At 43.9% G+C, this 19,759-nt stretch overlaps 1 protein-coding gene across 11 annotated transcripts in view; it reads right to left on the bottom strand.

Annotated features, from left to right (window-relative positions):
• The window catches only part of KCNMA1 (potassium calcium-activated channel subfamily M alpha 1), a 784,008-nt gene that overhangs the window by 109,005 nt on the left and 655,244 nt on the right, over positions 1–19,759 (bottom strand). The window contains exon 19 of one of the 11 annotated variants that reach the window (XM_053584070.1): positions 10,403–10,576. The exons of the other annotated variants lie outside the window; for them this stretch is intronic. Coding sequence (XP_053440045.1) covers positions 10,403–10,576 — 174 coding nt within the window. The remainder of the gene's footprint in view (positions 1–10,402; positions 10,577–19,759) is intronic. 11 annotated transcript variants of the gene reach the window in all.

The raw sequence follows: 19,759 nt of genomic DNA, 5'->3' as shown, positions 1-19,759 counted from the left end.
CGTGCAATATTTGTCTTTCACAAAGAATCTCACTTGTACCTACTAGTTGATAATGTTTAAGTTCTTCCAAGTTCTTTATTATATTTATGTGTGGGTGTGTGCACTACATAGTAAGCTACTGCTTAGAAAGTTTTAGGAAACATCATGGATCTGAGGCAGTCCTGCTTCTGGCCTACCACCTACTCCTTTAGTGGACGAGAATCCCTTAATTTATTCATTCTTTTACTCATCAAATATTTACTGAATGGGAATCCTTCAGGCCATTCCCTAGTCAACTATTCTTGCCAATATGAGAAGCCCAGCTAAGGATGCCGCATGCTATATTTTTTAACCTTGGAGGGAAGGAAGGCAGCCCTTAGGTCCTTTCTTGACTGCGATCCAACAGGCTCCAGCCCAGAAAGCTGACATTGGCCAAATTGAAGATCCACTTTAATGCAAGCGGTCAGCTCCACTCCAGAAGATGGCTCATGTCCTGTGGTCCACAGATGCCCCTCTACGCACTGTTAATACATGTGGAACAGGGCCAGCTCGGGGGCTGGAGTCTTTTCACTTCATTTAAAAGTCTCTCCATGTTGTTCAGCTCTAATGCAGATCTGCCTCAAAAGATGCCACTTTGAGTTTCTCAGGGCTCTTTCTGTAGCTGTAGGAACATTTGGTGGTGGTCGCCTTTCCACAGTGAAGGGGACAGAATGAGGGTTTTGCAATTTACTGGAAGAGGCCAGGGGAGTTTTTCTTTTGCCTTTTCCCTTGAATGTGAGAGGATCATTCCCCCCGAGGATGACCAAAGTTGATGGCCAGAAAGGCCACTTGTGTTAGTCCAGCTCCTCTGAACTGGTCACCAAATACCTCCCCACAGCAAGAATCTCTGGGCACGTCTACAATCTCCCTCCGAAGCAGCTATAGTCTCGCATTTACAAAAAGGTTAACCATCTCTGAGATCTCAAATATGTGAGTCTGACAATGCTGGACTTGGCTGTGTCCATTTAGACTCCCGATGGTACAAAGGTTGGCAGGGGAAGGAGTGCTCTTGCAAGCAAATACAGGGATGGAGGGTTCCCCAATTTGATTATCTAGGTAATTCAACATGTTAGTTTGGGGGGAAGCCCCCGATAGAGGACACACACGGCTAGTTGGCTTAGTACATTCGACCACATTCCACTTCAAGACATTGGCTTTCTCAGTATACGCTGCCCATCACGGTGAGGGAAGCCAGGACTTAAGCCCTCTCCCAGGTTGTTTTTACCACCCTCTGAGATCAAACAATGTACAACAGCGTTTTTCAACTTTTCTAATCTCATGGCACACTTGAACCTATAAACTTCTCTGCAGCCACTTAAATTATGCTGATCAAAATAAAGAGTAAAATAATATACTTACTGTGCTTTGAATTTAATGAATGATCTTTAAAATGTTTCGCAGCACACTGGGTGAAAATCACTGGAGTACACCAACACTGCTGCTGTGGACGCTGGCAGAGAGACTATGAGCACAGGCAAAGGTCTTAAGCCCAAAGAAATAAAACAGGAAAGAAAACTGCATGGTACTTAGAAGTGCCACACAGCTCTCTAGGATTTCGTGTGGTGGTACATCACAGGAAATGTGTTTCGTATTTCCACTGGAGTAGGTTAAGTGGTTGAAGACTACAGTGAATTGTCAGTGAATGGGATGTGAAGTACTTCATTATTTCTTTCCTCCCTAGATGTAAGGAGACGTGCTGTCTCGCTGAGCATGATAGGAGGAGAAAAGTCTCCTTGCCACAAGTAGGGATTTAAGAAGTAATTCCCAGGAGCTCTAAGTGAAGCTACCACATGCGGCCAGAGCCAGGATTGTCAAGGTGGGTCACACGTGCCGGCTGGGGGCTCCCACTTGCCTCAGGTCTGCTGCTCGGCCTGGGCCAACACTACTCACAGCAGTGGCTGAGAGCTGTGCTCCTATCACCGTCAACGCACTTGAGATATGAGGCTTATTCATACTGGGGGAAAGGGAGCAAGGAGGAAGAAATACTGGCTAGGAAAAGGGAATAGACAGAGAAAATCCTGAAGACCTGTTGTCGTGGACACAGCCAGTAGGTCTCCAGTTTTGAAGGTAAACAAATCTTCCCCCAGTAAGAAGGAAACTCCATTGAGCCCAGATAGGGCTCATGATAGCTGCCAGGTCAGCTGGGGAGATTCGGGCTCCTGAAATTTAACTAATGGAATTAAACTGCTTCAGCACCGTTAATTAAATTTTCTTTTAACTTCTTGGAGTTGCACATGGGTCATGCGCTTCAGCTGGGAAGTCCTGCACTAACTGATCGTGCCTTCCTTCCTACGGCTTCTCAGAGTGTCTTCTCCTCCCTTAGAGGGGGTCCCCAACCACCTCCTATCACTCCCTTCTTCCCTGCTGCTATAGCAGTTTTCTCAAAAACAAAGCCTCTGTTGGGTCATTTCCCTAAACAAACCCCTTTAAGTGCTTTCCACCCTAATATGGACCAACAACATTCTTGACCTGGGACCTGGCAGTAAAGGGTCTTTTTTACCCTTCAGGGCCTCCTCTTCCTGCACGCCCCCTAAACAAGTCTTTAACTCCAGCCAACTGGGGGCCACCTGCCCAGAAGGAGGCTCCAGCATTCCCCTCGCTGGCTCGAGTTTCCATTACTGGAATGCAGTCTTTTTCTCCTTCCTTGGAGACAAACTGACCTATGGATCTTATTTAACTGAGTAACTAAGTTAACTCACTGCATAGACCAGTGATTTTCAAATGGTGTGTCGCAAAAATTTTTAAAGATCCTTAATTAAATTATTTTGGAAGACATTCAAATCACAATAGGTATATTCTTTTCTTTTCTTTTTTTTTTGTAGAGACAGAGTCTCACTTTACTGCCCTCAGTAGAGTGCCGTGGCCTCACACAGCTCACAGCAACCTCCAGCTCTTGGGCTTACATGATTCTCTTGCCTCAGCCTTCTGAGTAGCTGGGACTACAGGCGCCCGCCACAACGCTCGGCTATTTTTTTGTTGCAGTTTGGCCTGGGCTGGGTTTGAACCCGCCACCAGGGGGCGGTATATGGGGCCAGCGCCCTACCCACTGAGCCACAGGCGCTGACCTCTTTTCTTTTCTTTTGATCAACATAATTTAAGTGTCCCACAGAAGTTTAACTATAGGTTCAAGTGTGTCATAAGAAAAATAAGGTTGAAAAATGTTGTGGCATTGACTGTGCAGCCTCACGGCCTGTCTCCAAATCCCTTCTGGGCTGCTTAATTGCAATGCAGCCCTCAGCAAGCCATTTAACCTCCTGGGCCTCAGTTGGCAGTCCGTAAATGGGGCGCTTTGCAGATGCCTCAGGATACAGTTGCCTCAACTGCACATAACTGTTACTACCTCTTCATGAGGGTTAAATTAAGTAATATTTGTCAAAGACATATGCCTCAGTACAGCAAATGCTATGTATAGATGCTAAACTTAACACCACCACACAACAAACAGCCTTCCCATGTTGCCAGAGCACTTTGCATAACAAGAGACCACACTCAGTCTAGTCTTAACATGAATCCTAGTTAACTAGTTAACTAACTGGCCCTTCCCTAGCACCACCAGATTAGCAAGCTACAGTAACTACAGGTCTGTGTGAGTAGGGGCAAAACCATCACCCTAGCCTCCAAAGAAGAAAACAATTTTTCAGCAAATCTCATCATGTCTTTCCTCACCAGTGAGTGTGACCTGTTTACAATTTCCGCATCCACTCCATTCTGAAAATGGTTTCCATTCGCCTGCTCTGTGCTCGTGGCTTCGTCAAAGGTCCCCAGCGCTAAGATCTTTCCTGTGCGTGTGCTGGCAAATGTCCCACATTTGTTGGGCCAGATGACAATCGTCCATCTCACAGGAAGGATGGATCCAACTGAAATGATGGGCGCCATATGAGGAAGAGAGTCCCAAGGTGTGATGGAGAGCAGAGGTGCTGCAGATCAACTGCCCATTTTGCGGAGCTCTGCAGAGTCTGTGCCACACGGCCCCACGTGCCTCTCTCGACCATTTTCAAGCAGACCATTATTGGTCTGATACTAATTTGAGACCATGCCCAATCACATCACAACAAATTAGCCACAGACATGCAATAGCCATCAACTCAGGTGGCTGTCCTGAGAGGGGGCTGGGGGACTCCCGTTTCCTGAGCTGCACGCTCCCACAGATGTTTCTAAAAGCCTCTTCCCAGAGGCCCATTTAGAGCGAAATTAAATGCAACTTTGACTTAATTAACGTTTTAAATGATAATGAATACAATGTAGATTCATAGGAGGCATTTACATTGTGTTGTAAAATTGATAAAAATTTAATAACTCTTTGTTAATAAGTTATGTCTCCCCAGACCCATAAAGCCTGAGGCGCTGCAAACTCCAGACTGGGTCTAACGCCGGCTCCTGGTGCAGGTGGAGGAAGGAGGCAGAGATGGATTTGACATTTGCTCCAAGCCTGCTCTAATTCAAGCCTCTGCTTGTTCATCAGGACTTTGTTTCATACAGTAAAGGTCAGGATTTGGGCTCAAGGCAGAGGCCTGACAGGAAAGCTCAAGTGGAAGGCAGGCTGGCCCTGGCATCTGCCGCCCGAGATAGCGGCAGAGGAGGGAAGACGGGGAGCTAACCGCCACATCTGCCCTCCAACGTGGAGGTTAGAGGAAGGATCCGCTGCCTGCTGGTGGAAACTGTCAGGGTGAGGATCCTGACAACCGGCCACTGTCCTGAAATAAAAATGCAAACATAATTCCCATGTCACCTCGCATAAGGACCTCAGCTTGGCTTACGTGTGGCATGCCAACACTGCTCCTAGTTTGTCCTTAAAGAGCCAAAGGACTTCTCACAGGACAGTGTTCCTGGGAAGAGAGGGGTCCCAGTGATGGAGTGCGCACAAGGGACCCTTCTATCCCTCCTCCCCTCACTCTGACCTTTCTACTTCTTCTCTCCAGAGCCCATTTTGAAGAATTTCTTTTGAAAAGGAATTCAAAATTCCTTTTGCCTACTGCTCCCTTCTCCTTTCACCTATACATGGTCCATTTTCATGGCGTATTTATCTTAAGAAATTCAACAATCCTTTCTTTTTTTGAGGGTGACAGAGGCACAACGAGGTGCCTCAATGCAAGCCAACTACTTCACCTGATACTAAACTGGAACAAACGGTATTTATTCTGGATGAAAATCTGGTTTGTTGGAGCTCTGTAGAGATGGGCAATTTAAAGGCTTCTTTTCAAAGGCAGTCTCACCCAGGCAGGACTTGGGCCTTCCCATACTGATTTTAGAAGCTGACCACGGCCTACACAGTGACCTGAAGCCCACAGGGAGACATATTTCCAGTCAGCCGATCTCTCAGTTTGGTTACCATGAAATCAAATCTTGGCTTTGATAGCCTTGACTGCTACCAGCAAAATTGCCCTAAGAGGCCACTCCCAGGGCCATTATTGGTCCCAGTCATGTGGGTGGCTACACGGATGCCTAGACCTATTTGCTCCCCTGTTTTCTCTTCCAGCAATGAAGTGCATATGGGCACATCGGACTGCATGGCCAGGGGCAGCTAAAGAGCCAAAGTAGAATCCAAAGGCTCCTTTAGAATTTGGTATGTGTGTGATGGAAAGAGGGGGAGAAGAAGAGAGAAAGAAAGTGATCACACCAGCAAGACAGATGAAAAGGCTTAATAAAATAAAAAAGTGAAAAACTATCATTAAATGGATTTGGGCTTAGTATCCTCTGGCTCTCGTCTTTCTGCTTCTCACTGTTTGTGGTGGCGGGAAGAGGGAGTCATGAGTTTCAGGGACCAGAAGGGGAATAAATAAAGTCAGAACTGGAGAGTTTGAGGAAGTCAGCCACCCAAAATGATGCATAAAAGGAATGAGATCATTATAGGCTGTTGAGTTTCAAATGCAGATTATTCGATGAAATCTTCCCCCAACAGGTGTTGGAAACTGTCCTGATAGGGTATGTCCTATTATAGACATTTTCCTAGAAGCTGTTTCCACCCCCTGCTCCAGCATCTGATTTTATGTACTTCAAAATGCCTTTAGTTCACTCAAGTGACTTAAGTTCTATTGACAATGTTAATTCTCTGCCTGTACAAACCAAAGGCTACTCAGGATAAGCTGATTTTTGTTTATTATCTGACAAGACTCAAGATTACACTGACGTGATTTCGGTATGTCTCCCTTCAACCTAATTGCGTTGGACTGCTCACCGCTTAACCACTGGGGTTGAATGCCTCCTTGTATTATATGTATGCCCCAAATAAAAGTCATGTATAATTTAAAATTAGTTACAGTCATTTTCTAAAGAGCGCACGTAATAGTGCAGGTTTAAACTATTAGCAAATTGAAAGGTTAGTGCGAGTGATCACACGTGTACTTTGGTTAAAACCGGTTCCAAGTGCAAATCGGAAGATCTGTTTCTCTTCTACCACAAGATTAATTTGTTTGTGCCAGGGCTACTGACGGTTGTGACCAGAATCATGTCAGGCAGGTCTCAGCAGGTTCAAATCAATACGGTCCTACATTGTCCTTGCTACATAATTTGAATTGTCCCTTTCACTTGGCAATCAGAGATCAAGCAAGACAGAAATAACAAGAATCCATTCCGAAGAGATAGAGACGTCCCTTTTACAAAATTCTAAGGGGAAGCAAGGGAACTAATTAGAACGTATTGTCTGTATTTGCTACAAGTATATATATGTATATATATTTTTACATTTGAACTAGAACTAGAACACAGAACTACCACTAGAACACAGCTACTTATGAAAACAGCCAGGGCCCATACAATCCTGGTGTCTTTTAAGAGAGCTGGGATTCTTGCCCAGGACAATCCGAAGTAGAAACAAAATCTGAATGATCAGAAAATGATGCTAATGAGCACCAATTCCAGGCTACCCTATTGAACAACTTCGTCTTGCCAGAACTGAAACCCTTTCACGATGTATTCTTATTGAGCGGTATTTGTCATACTCTTCTGACACTTTTTAAAGTTTTTTTTCTTTTTTTTTTTGTCTTTTCTAAACCTTTCTTTCTGAAGGTTTTTTTGTCAATACTGTCTGCTCACGAGGAGTTCAACAGAAGAAGACAACTGTTAGAATAGCACGTAACATAACAACACCTGACCCTCGGTCCTGGCCCTGGGGATGGGCCACACCTTCTCCCTGCGGGGGGGTGCCGAGAGGTGGTCCCTGCCATTGGAGCTGTGTGAACACTTTTAATATATTACCACTCCTCTGGGAACCAGCTACTTCTCTTCCCACTTCAGAAAACACATAATGGGAGTTTGTGTTTCAATTTAACGTCCCTTGAAAACAGAAATCTTTTCCCTTAAAGGAAAAGAAATAGTCAAGAGGGAGACGACAGGAGAGAGAGAAATGAATTAGGCAGTCTCCAAAGCACACCAGCTCAACTGGGACACAGCGACCAAAGCGAGCTCCGTAATAGTATAATGACCTTTAATGAGTGTCTTGGGAAACAATACAGCCCCAGCATAAAAGACAAAGGGCAAAACCCATCATGGCTCTGCTGACACTAATTCAAAATGATTTTCAGAACAACTAAAGAATGTAAGAGAAGTAATCTGATCCGCCCATCTGACCTCACTTTGATTCAAGGGCCCTTCTCCTGCCATTTCTAATTGTCAGACCCTCTACATTTCACATCTGCTCATATTTAATGAAAAGCCCACTCTCACCACTGCTCTGGAGTCAACTCACTCCATCACATGGGCACCACCCAACCCCACCACAAGCGAGGAATGCCCAGGGACTGCTGTTGGAGCGCTGCCCATGGAATTCTGTGTAGAGACAGACATTTTTTAATTGGAGAAGAAAGGCTTACGTGGGCACATAAAGGGGCTCAAATTGGCATAGATTTTTCTAACTTATTATTAGTGGTCAAAGGTGAGTGGTCTCACACGGGGATGGATGAAATCTGCTTTTGTTTGATGGAGTGATGACGGCAAGAAGGCTGATGAAACAGAGAAGGCAAACCTCCCCCGGAGCTGTCAATACCACTTAAGGCTCAGACCTACAGCCCAAAGCTCCGTGTGCTGCATGGTGTGGGCTGATTTTAGAGGTTCAGGGGACAAGAATACTGTACACTCAATGTTTCTGAGAGGATGAGACGGTACCACCCTAAGTTTTTCTTCTCCTGGCCTCCATCAACCCTTGGATTACATTGCAGAGCTGAGAAATCCCTCTAATTAAGGTTTCTCTTGGATAAAATCAAAATTACAGATGCTGGGCGTATGAGCCCTAAGCAGGAGATGCAGAGTTTGCTGGGATTGGTTCTGTCGCCAGTGCCAAGACAAGATGTGACCACGGGGCCCCAGCTTCTTCTCTTTTTCCACTGAATGTTTGGCCAAGGTTTTGGAGCCTAGTAGACTGTGAACAGAAGTTGTGTATTAGGCAGAAGGGCAACCCAGGTGGCTGGTAGTTACTTTCCCCACCACTACGAAAAGAGATGTAGCCAAATCCTGCCCCCTCCATACCACTTTGTTCTTCCTCCCCAGCATCTGCCTTGAACCTGGTGTCTTGATGCACAAGGCAGACACATAAATTCTTTGTGCAGCTGTGACCTAGGTGATCTCAGCAGGGGAATGTGAACTGCAGAGAACTCTTGCAGGGAGAATAGAAGGATAAGGATTCATTCATACAGCAGCATCTGTAAGGACTTTAGCAGAAACTTCCTTTCCAAGATTTTAGCCAATGTGCTTGGGGCAGTCCAGAACTCCTCTCAATGCAACCTCCACTAGGTTTCACTTTTAAATGAATCTTGTACCTTGGCACTGGTCTGGGGGAGCAGGAAATCATGGGTCAGAGAGGATGACTCTCTGGTTCTACTTCAAAGTTTTCCAAAGGTTTCTAAGACAAACCTAATGCATAGTCTATGCCTCACACCTGAGTTTCAAGCTCAAACATCCCAGGTACACAGTCCTCACGTTGCTGGGATGGTACACAGCAACATGAGGGCTCTCTCAGCCCTAGGAGCCTCCATGGGTCCCTGCTGCACAGGTGCACTGTGCTTGGGACCAGCCTCAACATTGCATATGTGAGTTGAGCAGGTTCATTTTTCCATAGGAACAAGTATTTCAGAGCCAAGTGCTCGCCTTCCTCTCTGACATCAGTATAAACTAAGCCTGGCTTGTTAGTGAGTTCAGTTGAACCAGCTCTGGCCACTTAGAAGGGGAGAGGACGGTGATCACATCGTCACCAATCACTATGTTGGATGCTTTAAAGAGGAAGGGATGAAGTGCAGACACAAGAGCTGTCTCCTGCCATCCATACCATTAAACACGTGAAAACAAGGTCATAGTCATATCTGAAGAGCACCTGAGTCTTCCAGTGGAACTGCAACCTCTTTTGCATGTGGACAAGGACCCACAATCCCTGTGTCTTAAACTGGAGCTCTCAGTAACTTTACCCGTGAGCTGTATCAGTAAAGCTGCAAAGTCCACCATGAAGATTAGAATGCGGGGGGTGGGGGGTGGTGCCTCAGGAATCAGGTCCATCTCAGCCTTACCAGCTACCAACTGCTTGGCAGGTTCTTAACACCTCTGAGCTTGTGAGTGACAAACAAGACTGACCTCGGTGGCCCGGGCTATGGACTCAAGGAGATCATCGAGGTTTGTGACTTATATTTTTTGTTGTTATTTGGCATCACAATAACTACCTATTACCTTAGTTAAACCGAGGCTATACTGTTGGAAAAACCAAAGATATTAACGGAACAAGACTTTGAATTCGTCACCTTTCTGGGGAAAGTTCTAGAATCCACCAGCCTACATTGGTTGGCAGATTTAGAATACTCTTTTCCAGAAAACAGGACAAAATCTGGCATTGGAGGAAGGAGATAACAGATTAGAAAGACATGGTTAAAAAAGAAGAAAAGAAAAAAAAAATTTTATATATATATATATACCTATCTGCATCAAAACTCTGTTGTATTTTGGAAACTATCTAATAAACTATCTAAACTCACCAAAAGCAACTTAGTACCAGAGCTAGCTTGTTCCCCCTATACCCTTTTCCTTCCTTGCTTTGATATAATCCAACTTCAAGCCATTTCTGAAATATTAAGATGTACCTTTCTACATATCTCTCCATTAATATAGTATATGATTTGCTGTCACTTTAATTTCCATTTATATTTAAAGAGGAGAGAGGATGACTGCCAGGTCACAGTCCTGCACGCTACTGCAAGAAGCACAATGAATTAAAATCCAAAGGGAGGTCTTCCTCCACACAGACACCAAGACACGGGCAGCTGGGGCAACGCATCAGCACGTGGGAGATCACACGAGGGAGGAAACATCAGCCCCCGGACTCACAGACCCACAGGGCACAGCACAAGACAGGGCTGATAGCACAGACAGCACAGACACGGGGAACTGTGTATGTCGAGGTTGAACTTACAGGCACGGAAACTGGTGGAGCAATCATTAACAGAGACAGAAGAAAGTGGGAAGGCTCTCTCAAGAGGGTCCACGTTACCACGCACACGGCCTGACATGCACGAGCAGTCACGCTCAGAACGTCCGCAATCAAAACAACATGCCCGTCTCATTCTCTTGTAGATGGACATCTTGGCTATAACCATGTGGGTGGACGGGAGGAGAGGAAGAGTGGCAGTTAATGGCAAGGTCATACACAGCAAGGCAGCTGGAGGGATTTAACACAGGTCTTAGTTCATGTTAACAGTCTTGACCCAGAAAAAAAAAATGCAGAGTGATCGTTTATAACAGTTTGGTTGTACATCAAAAAAGCAGCACAAATATAAATTGTCTTTATCATTCCCCAAGGCTGTTGTGTATTATTTTTTTCTCCCCTAGGTAAGGTGGTGACCGCAGGAAAAGGGCACGGCTGAATACAGTTGAGTTCTTGAATGAAAAGAAGAACAAATTACAGACAGCAAAAAATGTAACCAACATTTTTTTCCCCTGGCACAATTAATACAGGAGGACAAAATATACACACTGCCAATCAATGAAATTAATGGCTTACTGGGCGCAATAAATGGTTTTTGAAAGATGCAAAAATATCTCAGATGTCGGCTTTCTAATTTCCATCCATTTCTGGGCATTAGGCAGAGCCTGGGACAAGCTTTCATCAAATTAGATGTGAAACGATTAAGTGTTAATACAGAATCTGAGGATGCCTTTGCTGAACTTCCCGAGAGTGAGTTTACATGATGGGTACAGGAATTTAAATTTACTCTTGACAGAACAAATATCCAAATCTGTCCATATAAGCAATGCAGCTACTCAAGACTAACGCTGCAGACTTGACATTAAAGGCAGTTCGCAAATAAGAAATCACTAATAGCATGTGAGATGTTGGTCTGTTGGAATGCATTTAGCTACTCACGGATGTATTTTCTGCTTAAAATCGAGAGAATCTGAAAAATCACATCGACTTTTCTCTCCCCACTCACCAGAAATTCAGAAAGCAATCAGGCTATGGGTTAATCATACTTTTTTCCTATACAGAAAATAATTAGCCAAAATAGATGAAATATTACAAAACATGATGAAATAAGAAAATAGGTCCCATGTGAAATAGCTTATTGAGATTTGCATGCAGCACGGATAGCTCTTGGAAAGCTGGTATCGTAGGCTCTGCCCTGCCCAGGGATCCAACCTGAGTGTTAACCCGCAGAAGTAGCTGGAAGTTACCGTGGAAGTTTCCAGTGCCCTTTACCCTTCAAGCCAATTTATATTTCAGTGCAACAAAAGAAACATTTTGTACTCATTTTGATGCTACAACAGGCAAACATGTTTGTTTATCACTTAGCATGAACCAGCCTGTTTCTCTCACAAGGTGGGAGAAGAATTCCTATTTATTCCAACCATCACAGCCAAACAGTAAACCTAAACTGGGGAGGTGCTATTCCCTGTGCCCACACCTTGCATTTTGAAAGTCATTCTCCCCTCCACCTTTCTTTTTCTTTGTAGAGAATGGTTGCACTCTTATTTTAAAATATGGCTTGTGGTTTTGGCCTGTTTGAACGTTACAGTCACCAGGAAGAGGGATTTAAATCTCTCAAATGGGTCAAGTCCTGTTCTAAGACCTTTATGACTTGCCATACAGTATATTTGTCAAGCAGGGGTAACGTTATGATTGTGAAGAACAGGTACTGGGGGAGATGAATGAGAGATCTCTTCAGCAGCAACTCCATTCCTGTAAACTTGACGTACATTTTTAGTGACATATTCTTTTAGCATCCTAGCCAGTCTGTTGTTCAAATCATCATGCAGCCCCAGCCCTGTTCAACGGGTGGTATATCATTCCTTTGAGCTCAGCTTTAAACAAACAAACAAACAAACAAACAAAAAGTTCCACTACAGCATTTGAATCAGAGGGGTTTAGAAGCCATGGTGTGAATGCCCAGAGACATTCCAAACACACAGCGAGGGTGGAAGTCAAGAAAGGGGGAAGAAAGTCTTCCATCAAACACATGAAAATAAATTTATCTTAAATGCATCCAGATCTGGCGTACAACTTGGAGACAACTCCCTTGATTTTTCTTTCTTAGTTGTTTTACTGGAAATATTGATTTGTTATTTACACGGAAGAGGGAAACAAGGATGATTTTTTGTTTCCCTGTAGATAAATTGTTTTGAAAAAAAAACTTTTTAATCAAATGCTGTAGCAGAAGAGAAGCCCATCAAACTCCGAAATGCTATGCTTCTCATTAGCAACAGTCCCTGGTTTTCATTTCCACACTGCCATTTTGGGTTTATATACAATAATAGAATCTGACACATTTATGGGGAAAGAAAGTTCTTATAAATATACCATCTTTAAGGACAAGGGGAGGGATGATGGGAATGGAATAACTTCTGAAACTATTTTGTCAGAAGAAAACATATCACAATGGGTGATGTGAACCTCCTACTTGATAACAGTTCGGGAGGAAACGCAGAGTCAAGCCAGGGGCTCTCAGGGACTGTTTGCAACTGTCATTGTTAGCTGTTCTGGAGACCATGCATTGTTCTAAAATTTCATATTGTTAGCATGCAGGAACAGGCTGAAACTGGTCATCGAAGCAGCAAAAAACCATTTGCTATAAGAAGATTAACTGTTAATTATAAGCAGTCACATTCCAAAGCAGCATATGCATAAAAAAGAAAACATGCCATTACTTGTCATTCCTTCCCAGTCATTTTTACACTCACACCAAATGCAAAATAGAAATCTCAAATGACAAATAACACCACATACCAAAAAAAAAAAAAAATGTCAGCAAGAATGACCAATGAGAGGCTTCCAGACAATACAGAAACAGTTAAAAACAATTCAGCCCCACCACACACGTTAACAAACCTTCATGAATCACAATGTTTAAACTGAGATGCCACCCACTGGTCGGGTGGCCCTTTTTCTCAACTTCTGGAATAGTCCATTTTCATTGACTCCCTGTTGGGTGTCTTCACCTACACACTTCTGGGTCCACTTTCTTAACAGGTAAGGCTGATCCTGAACTCCCATCTGGTGGAATGATCCAGCAGGCTTGAAGACTACGTGTACCGGCCAGGAAGAGATTTCCTCTGGGCCGTCATATAAATCACAGACAAGCTCTTTAACTAAAAACTGATGAGGATTTGCCTCCCTGGCGGTAGATGTTCCAGAAGATTTGGACACTTGTGTGTAAAATGATACTCTCAAGTTGTAAAATAAAATTATATTAAAATTAAGTCACGGACCTCCTAATTTGGAGGTCCCTCTCATCTCCCTCAATGATCTCTCTCTGGCTCCCTAATCCTTCATTTTCATCTCATGGATATTCAGAATTGCTGGTATTTGGTTCCCATTTCTCAGTGATTGTTTCCTTTTCTAGAGATGATTTATGTTAGAAGGTTAATTCTTAGATATCAGAGTTCCACTTAAAACTCCCAAGGTTAGGTTTCAAAGTGCAACTTTGGTCATTTATTTAAAACAGAAGTTTCCTATCGCCTAACTGGCCACACAACGGGTCCTCTCTCCTTTAGTGTTTGCTAATTTTCTTTCTTACATAGTCACCCATCCTCTCCCTTCCCAAATCCCCGGCCTGGGAAAAGGTTTTCCCCTGTAGTACCATGGTAACACAAAGTAGATCTACGAGGACATCTAGTGGATCAGTGTGGAAGAGCAGCTAGTTCACAGGCAACCGGAACTCGCCTTTCTCCAAAAGGAGCAGAAAGAGGCCCAGGCTGTCTCTAAGAATTGAAATAGTGTGCAGCATCATTTCAATTCAATGGCTTCTTGTGATCCACAGCAGACCTTTAGGAGAATCAGGGATGAGGGGGTTGGAGGTCCTGGGAGATGGTCTGAGGGTGGGCAGACTGGCAACTGGCAAGCACACTGGCTTTGCCCCTGTGGCCAGCACAGTGGGACCAATTCTGCAGCCCTGCTGCAGCTTTCTGGGACAGGGAACAGACAAGAGTGTGTCTCTGGCAGGTGCCAACACTATAGCTACTTGTCACTCTGTCTTAGGGCTCTTGGAACTACTCTCAATGAATTGCCCCCTGAGGCCAACTTAACTCTGGGAAAGCAGCAATATAAGGCCCCAGGGACTCAGTTTTCTCTTTGGCCCACATTTTAAGGATCCTGTTCTTGGAGCGGGGCCATAGATTCAAAGAGGTTATGTGGTTGCCAACAATTAGACCCTGAGTCTCAGTACCCTCAAACTTGGCCCTAGCACTCTCACAATGTGCTTTTCTTCACCACAATAAAGTGGATAATCAACCAATATCCCCATTACGACTTCCTAGTTCTATTTATAGAGACAAAATAGAGATATTTTCCTAAGGGTCTTCACCAAAATTGTCTGTCTACTCTTGAGTGTTTTAAAATTGATTTCTCACACGAGCTCTTGGACAACCTTTCCTCTCCTTTCAAAGGCCATGATCATGAGAAAGGAAACCCATAGGCAGTGGCAGCTGCAGAGGTGGTTTAGTTACTGCTCTTTCCTTGAGTCAGACAGTCAGCTGTTCTCTGCTGGTTGGTGCTTCTAAGCCAAGTCTGAAATGGAAGGGGCAGTTGGATTCCATCCTATCCTCAGCACCATCTGCCTCCTGCATTAGCAACCAGATTGTCAGCCAATTTCCAATTGCAGAATCTTAATTTCCAGTATGGATTGGAAGGGGCAGGAAAAGTGGTGCTGGACTGAGAGACCCAGGTAGACTTTTCCAACTACTGGGGACAAATATTTTAGGTTTCAAATGGAGCTAATTCAAGGGAAGGCTGGTGTGGAAGAAAAAAAAAAAGATCTGCCATTCAATTAATAGGAATTTTTGAGACTACAATCTCTGTTTTAAAATCAGTCCAATGAAGGAAACATTATGTCCAAGCATGAAGCCTAGAGCTACTTTTCACATACTTTGCAGCAACTAAAATTACAAAGGAAAATATCCATGGAAGGAAAAGTCCACTGAGGTTTAAGGTTGAAGCAACTGATATGGCACTGGGAATCAAGGCCTAAAGTGAGAAATGATGTTTTCATTTAGCAAAATTCCTCCCATTAACTTCTGGAATAAGAAGAAAAGTCTTCCAGGTGGTTTTCCAAAAACATCAAGAGGAGAAAGAAAAAACTAGTTAATGTCAGTGGTATTGAGCACACTGACCTAGGTGACTCTGCCCTCAGCAACCGTACTGTGGCTGGGGAAGGCAGAAGTATTTGGCACTGGAGTTGTCTGTTGTTTGACATCACATTTTCCCTCCAATTCTGAAGGACCATTAGTTATGGCAGACAGCTCTGCAGGTATAAAAGTGGCTGATGTCCTCAAACCATCCTAAAAAGGATACTTCAGTCCTCAAACCATCCTAAAAAGGATACTTCAGATGAAGGGAGCCACAGAGTCTCTCTTGACAGAATTGTACGTTGAATTGAAGACGGTCATTGCTTTGTTTTTACATGGAGTGATTTATACCCTCCAAACAATGACGACTAGCCAAAATCAGATGATCAACTCACCTCTTCTGCTGCAAAGAAATGTGAAAGGACCAAGTGCCGAAACATCTTCTCCAAGAGCCATTGGACTGAAACATTCTACAGATTGGGTCTCATTTTCAGTGGACTCTTAGGTACATTAGTAAAGAAAGACCCAGAGCTCATTGCTGGTACCACTGAAAGCAGCATGGCTCTACTCACTTTGCTGGCCTTAAAAGCTCCTCCTCAATTGCCCCATCTCACTAAGTGAGATGCCATCCTTCTCCTTCAGTAACTTAGAGGCTCAGAGACATATATTGAGTTATTTAGATGTCTACATAGCTCCCAGGTGACATAGAACATTCTCTTTGAGTCATCTTTCCTCCCTTAAACAACTGAATGGATCTTCCAAGATGTTTGACTTAACACTCACAGAGGAACTGGGTGGGTCCTACTGACTAGTCCTTCTTGACTAAAGAAGAAACTTTATTTTAAAGCCAAGGAACTTCATAGACTGTAGGAAATAATTACCACTGTGGAAATACTTGTCTCCAAAAAGGCAGTTTAGATACTTACAGTCCCAAAGTTGGGAATCCAATTAATTGTCTAGCAAGTACTCCTCGTATAGAGAGGCACATACACTGTTAATATATACATCAATCTATGAAATATCTTGACTCTTATATATAAAAATATACATTTTTACATATAGAGTACTGGTACATATCATATATACATACATATCACCACACAGGAATATATATGTAGCATATGTGTTTCTTTTAGGAGAGGACTTCAAGCTCAATAGCAGAGGAGACCAAGTATAACTTCTCAAAGGCAAGCATGACAATGACCCTAGTTGACAAGGCATTTAGAGCTAAAGTGGTAATTACCTCCGTCTAATCAGTGTCCCTTAATAGTTCTGAGACACAGCCTTTAAGAGAAACACACTGTTGTCAAGGTCTTATTTTCAAGTGGAAAAAATAAGACAGTTCCAGAAGCTGGCCCAAGCTGGGGGGGCTGAAGGGGAATGGACGGAGAGTGGGCTCCCTTTGGATGCTCCAGCTCCAGCTACTCTGCAGACTGCATTGGGAGATGAGGGAGTTGGGGCATGATGTCACTGCTACATGCAACATAAATACCAAAAGTAAAAAAGGAACTAAAACTGTACAGAAAATAAAAGAAGTATCTCTTCTAGAGAAAGACAGGGGGAACTGGACTCCGGGCTGCTGGGAACCCGTTTTACTCACAATATATCACTACCAGTGTGCAGTTAAAATAGAGTGGGGGCCGTATTCCAAGGCAGCAAAGAGAAAAAAAAAATAAATCAAAGGTATGTCAATGATTGTAAGTTAAAGAAACTTCTTTCAAACACATCAATCTAGACATGACTTGTCCCCTAGGGATCCACCCTTTGGCAAACGTTTAGAGGCTGGGAAAAAAAAGAAATGTAAATCATTAGACCATTTTTGTTATACAGAAAAAGAAAATGGGTAAATGGTAGACCCTGAGAGCTTGTTCCTTGGCCAGACAGCTGAATTGGACTCTCTTTCTTGATGGAGAGCTATAAAGAAATGGAAAGAAATGCAAAACGTTAAACTATACTACCACAGGATTTCCAGGAATGGAATGTCCACACTCGATATTTCTCCAGATAATATAACACGAAACGTTGCAGGTTACTGGATAAAAGTGAATAGGAAGGTAGGGGTGGGAGAGGCAGGGGAAGAATGGGTTGGGAGAGAAGGATTAGGACCTGAGGGTAAGGCCAGTGACTATCAGCAGCCCTGCTCTTATGGAGTGCATCACTCCGGGGGATTATTAATACCTAAATTATAAGGCTTGGATAAGTGACTACGTGGGTAAGCTGGCTCCATCATACACCAGGCAATGTCTACCCAATGGCACTGGAACCCTCTGATGCATCATTAACCATCCTAGTTCCTTCTAATTGAAATTTCTTTGAAACCATAACATATCTTCCCAAATTTTCTCATTTGTTCTACATGGGGAGGTTTATGTTCAATAATTAATTTCATTCTAATCACACCACCCCCTCACCATACACATAGCTGTATTCTGCTTTCTGTGCTACTAGCCTTTTAATTAGGAAAAACAATTATTTGGACAATTCTGGTTGCAATCAAATATTAACCTCAAAGATGAGGGCCTTTGGGAGGAGCCCAAGGTTGGAGGAGGGCGAAGGATATAGGGAGAGAAGAGTGAGAGACCGGTCATACTGGCATGGCTTTGAGGGGAGGCCTTTTGCAGCAATCTGTGCTGCATCTGATAGAAGATCGTGCCCTTACCCTTCACTAGCTCAACTAACTTTAATGGAAATGAAGATAATACAATTATTTCGAACAATTATGTACCTCTCCCTACAGGATATCCAGAAACGGAATACCTGACCACTGCCCACTCCTGTTTGTTTGTCTGGAACTAAGATGGAAAAATACTCTAGAAACCAAATCCTTATTTCTAGGGATGGTAAAAATTGTCTGTGTTCCACAACTGTATCCTGTAAGGGAATATGTTCCAGCATTAGAACAGGGGTCAGAGAAGTTCTCTCTTTACCCTTCCATTTCCACTTCTGCCTTCTGAGTCTGTTCTATCCTAGGAATTCGGCAGAAAGATCTCTTAACCTAAGAATTAATGATGTCATTTCCTTGCTTAAAGTATTCCAATGGCTTCCTGTACAGGATGAGGACCCACACTTCTTACAACAGCCTGTCCCTTCCTCTCGGACCTCATCTCACACTACTCTCTCCCTATCCCCTCTACTAGCCAGTCTCCTGTCCTCCAAACACTGCACGCTGAGTCCCGCCTTTGCTCTTCTCCCTACCTAGATTGGTCTCAGGCTCAATGTCACCTCCTGATGGAGGATTTCCTGACCTTCCAGGCTGTAAAGCAACACCCCTGTAAGACTCCCTACAATCTTAGGCAGCCTCTGCTCTCTTCTTAGCACTTGGCTCTCTCTGAATTTATGTAACTGTTGACACGATCCTGGTTTATCTCCATTTACTAGAGTGACAGTTTCAGGAGAGCTTTCCTTGTCCATGGCTCCATCCCTAACACCAAAATAGCACTGTAACGCAGGTACTCAAATACACGTGAATGGCTAATCTATAAGGAGTCATAGTCTTGCCATTTCATTGATACCCCAGTAGGGAGGGGGGTGCTAGAAAATATCGAGTCGTGGATTGCTAGCCTCAGCACTCCACTGCCTTTTCCAGCCCCTTATGGTAAGAGTCTCCTTACAGAAGAGTTCACCCTCTTGTATCTGTTGCTCTCTCTTATCTGCCTCTCCCCTTGGAAGGCTGTGCTCCCTCTGCTGGAAATGACCCAGGAGAGCCTGCTTAGCAGGGCTGTGCTTCCATATTCACAGCACACCGAGCCGGGCTGGGGTCAGCCACTCCAGAGACTCCTGGTGGGAAGGGTCTTCTGAGTCAGGGTGTCTGGGGGGAGTGGGTGGGGCGTGAGGGTGCTCTTCTTAGTAGGTTTTCAGAATAGAGGACTTCACAGGTCCCAAGAACTTAGAGTGTTCTCTTGTTCTGAGATATATATACTTAGTAAGGTGACAGAGTCAAGGAGGGGGACCATGAGTAGGGTTACATCCGTGAGAAAGGGGAGGGCCAAACTGTGGATCTGAGCTGACCCAGACTTAGGATCCCCCAAACCCAAAGTGTGTCCCATGGATATTTGCACCAGAGTCTGGGGAACTTCTTTGTGCTCCAGCAGAGTGATGTTAACATCTTACTGGTTTTACATTTCCTGTGCACCACTCCCTTTTAGAAATGCAGTGAAAAAAGTCCTTGCTTCACTGGCACATCAGGAGCTGTGTTCTTCTGGCTAGCTTCTGC

This window comes from Nycticebus coucang, chromosome 3 (assembly GCF_027406575.1).
Source record: "Nycticebus coucang isolate mNycCou1 chromosome 3, mNycCou1.pri, whole genome shotgun sequence".
NCBI classification, from domain to species: domain Eukaryota; kingdom Metazoa; phylum Chordata; class Mammalia; order Primates; family Lorisidae; genus Nycticebus; species Nycticebus coucang.
This window is presented reverse-complemented; position numbering and strand designations above follow the sequence as displayed.